This window comes from Oryzias melastigma, linkage group LG20 (genome assembly GCF_002922805.2).
Source record: "Oryzias melastigma strain HK-1 linkage group LG20, ASM292280v2, whole genome shotgun sequence".
In the NCBI taxonomy this organism is placed as follows: domain Eukaryota; kingdom Metazoa; phylum Chordata; class Actinopteri; order Beloniformes; family Adrianichthyidae; genus Oryzias; species Oryzias melastigma.
The window spans coordinates 18,456,122-18,459,036 of NC_050531.1; the positions used below are offsets into that span (position 1 = coordinate 18,456,122).

General features: G+C 44.4%; 1 protein-coding gene across 2 annotated transcripts in view; it reads right to left on the reverse strand.

The window, feature by feature from the left end:
• Positions 1 to 6: 6 nt before the first annotated feature.
• mkxa (mohawk homeobox a) overlaps positions 7 to 2,915 on the reverse strand; it is a 34,028-nt gene continuing 31,119 nt past the window's right edge. For both annotated transcript variants that reach the window (XM_024280595.2, XM_024280596.2), the window contains exons 6-7: positions 1,776 to 1,809; positions 7 to 1,659 (exon numbers count right to left, since the gene is read on the reverse strand). In XM_024280595.2, the coding sequence (XP_024136363.1) occupies positions 1,458 to 1,659; positions 1,776 to 1,809 (236 nt within the window). In that variant the 3' untranslated portion in view covers positions 7 to 1,457. The remainder of the gene's footprint in view (positions 1,660 to 1,775; positions 1,810 to 2,915) is intronic.

Sequence of the window (2,915 nt, forward strand, 5' to 3'; positions counted from 1 at the left end):
ATCTTCTACTGCAGGAGCTGCATCTGAATGACGGCGCTTTCAGCGGTACTTCCGTCTTTCTGTGACCCAGTTTGTTGACTTACTGTCCAGAATGAGTCAAAATCAAAAAAATAATGTCTCGATGCAAATAAGAAAAAATTAATAAAGGAGGAGAATGATCAGAGTCTCCTCCATGGTGGTTTGGGACAGCATTTCTTCTTCTGCGTTACTGACAGTAACAAATACTGATACACGCACCTATAGTGCCCCTAGTGGTTGTTAGTGGGATACAACCACTACAGGACAATCGGTTGTTAGTGAGAAAATAACAAACTATTTATTTTTAAAAATCTCATGTAAGTCGCTCCTGAGTATAAGTCACACCTTAGGGCAAACAATGCAAAAAATCTGCGACGTATACTCTGAAAAATATGGTACATGAATTCAAAAAGCTTGACTTTTGTTGAAGTGACTTGTAACACATGGATGCCAAAAACTAAAACTTAATGCCAAACATTTGATCAAAAACACAATAATCTTGACGTTTGCTTAGTTGACAAACACATAATACTGAAATGTTTGAACAAACAAGAGGTTTTGGAGAAGCAAGTGAAACATTTAAGCCTATCCTCTGGTTTCTTGTAAACAATCTCTTGAGTGTCATGTTAAGCAGCTGAGGGAGCCGAGAATCAAAAGGCTGCGAGGGCGCAGAAGATTTTTTTCCTCTTCAGCTTTTCCATCGCTCAGGCTATCTTGTGCTCAAACGTGAGAGCACTGATAACGTGAAAGCAAAAAACAACAAAACATCCCTTTTAGGTCACGGCTGAACGTGAATGTGTTCCACTGGTGTCCTCACTTGAGTCCAGCTGAGCGCTTGTGCACGTTTTAGCAACTAAAAGCAACGATAAGAGAGGAATCCTTCGCTGGTTCGTGAAATCCAAGGCCGTGACGTAGACAAGGAGGAAAGAGGAGGCCGCTTATCTGCAGTCGTTACGGATGGCCCGCTGCACGCCGGAGCGCGGCTAAGACAAAGCACGGTTCAGTCAAAATGGAGACCAGTCAAAACAAAAACAGAGCCTTTGAACAAGCTGGCAGTTTGTCTGCCTCTCTGTGTTTAAGGCACATAATGCTGCAGGGAGTTCGTCCCTCCAGTCCTTCACAAACGGTAGAGGCACCATCAGTAACACAGGCACTTTGGCAAATGTAAAAAATTGTAGCTAAAAAAAAAATCAAAAGAATGAATGAGAAGTTCATAAAAAAATAAGTTAACATTACAAAAAAAGTGTCTTGTTTTTAGGAAGCGACACTTCCAAACCAGCCTCATTAGGAGAAGGATGGTCAAGGCCTCTTTCGGAGAATCTGCGATAACAAATGAGTTTTTCTCACTTTGAACGCCCACAGGAGGAGTTTATTTGGGTTTTACTAAAAGAGGAATGATTGCTGGTTTGCATAGAGGGAAGGGGCGATGACGTCCGAAGCTAAAACTTCTGCACCAGCGGCACTTTTACAGTTTTGATCTCTGCTATATGGGAGGACTTCTGGATGATGCAGCTGGTTGTCCCCGAGACGCTGTCCTTCCCCTGTGCCAAGTTGGTCAGGGCCATGGCGGCGTTGATCTCCTTCCAGTACGTCTCATCTTTGCCCTTCACCTTCTCCTTCTGCGTAGCTGCGACGCCACCACTGCCACCGGCAATCAGCAGAACAGGCAAACATGCACAGAGAGAACACAAACACAGGGAGCGTTAGAGGTCGAGCTCAGCCCCGAAACTAGAAAGAGTTTACAGGAGTCCACTCACTTGTCACATTTACTTGATCCATGGTCGGCGGTTTCTGAAAGCACAAGCAGAAATAAAAGGTCAACTGTGCAGAGGTTTTTATCAGAAAACATGAACATATAGGAGTTTGTGAGGTTTTCTTTGTCCAAACATGTGTTGTTCTGTTTTCTCTCTTCATTCGAGACAGGGAACAAACAGAACGTTTCACAAAAAGCCATCCATCAGCAAGGTACCTCATAGGATGGAAATGAAAGGATGTTTCTCATGACTCATAATCTCCATTCATTATTATGTTGTCGGAGAACAAAGGCTGTGCAGTTCAGTTGTCAGAGTAAATCCCGATTGGAAATGACTGAGCGTGAAAGATTTGAGTAGGAATGAAAGAGCAGAGACGGAGTCAGCGGCAGAACCACGGACGCCCTCTTTCTGGTCCTCTCTGAAGGGGAGCAATCTCTGTGTCATATGTGAAGCATTAGCGGGGAATAGCAAAGTCATTAAGCAATGAAACCAAACTTTCTCAGTGTGTTTATTTCAGTGGGAGTGTTGGGGTTTGTTGTGAACCTGCCGTCTGCTTTCAGTCGATTTAATGACATGAGCTTTGTACCTCATGAGGCATTAAAGGAGAAACGTGCATCTGGATTTTCTAACCGTGCAGTCTGCAGGAGCCCTCTGTAAGTCAACTCACCACCCTTACGGGCAAAAAATTGGCAAACATGCAACAGCTGGCCTGCTCAAAAGAATGTACACCACTTGTTGAGCCCGTAGAGCAAAAGCGTACATGCTAATTTTTTCCTATGGGCATGCTGCGGGGGACAGATCATAGCGGACACTCATACAACTATGTATGGGTAAGTAAGGGCGAAGTAAGTGGGACACAGGCGAGTTTTGGGATTTTAATTTTTTAAACCCCCTGAACCCTGCGCTCTGCTCAAGGAGCCCCTTGGGGCTGTTTGCTTGATAAGTGCGTGCTCCTTGCACCATCCATGTGCGCATCTCGACTGTTAGAAATTAGGATTTAGAAAACCAAACATAGCTTGCCCCTGCACATCCCAATCATGCAGCATTTGCACATGGTCAGTAAGAGGCCAGTAAGCATACCCTTGACCAAGGTCACCATTTGACAGCATCACCCATATGTCATCGGTGTGTGCAACTTCCATT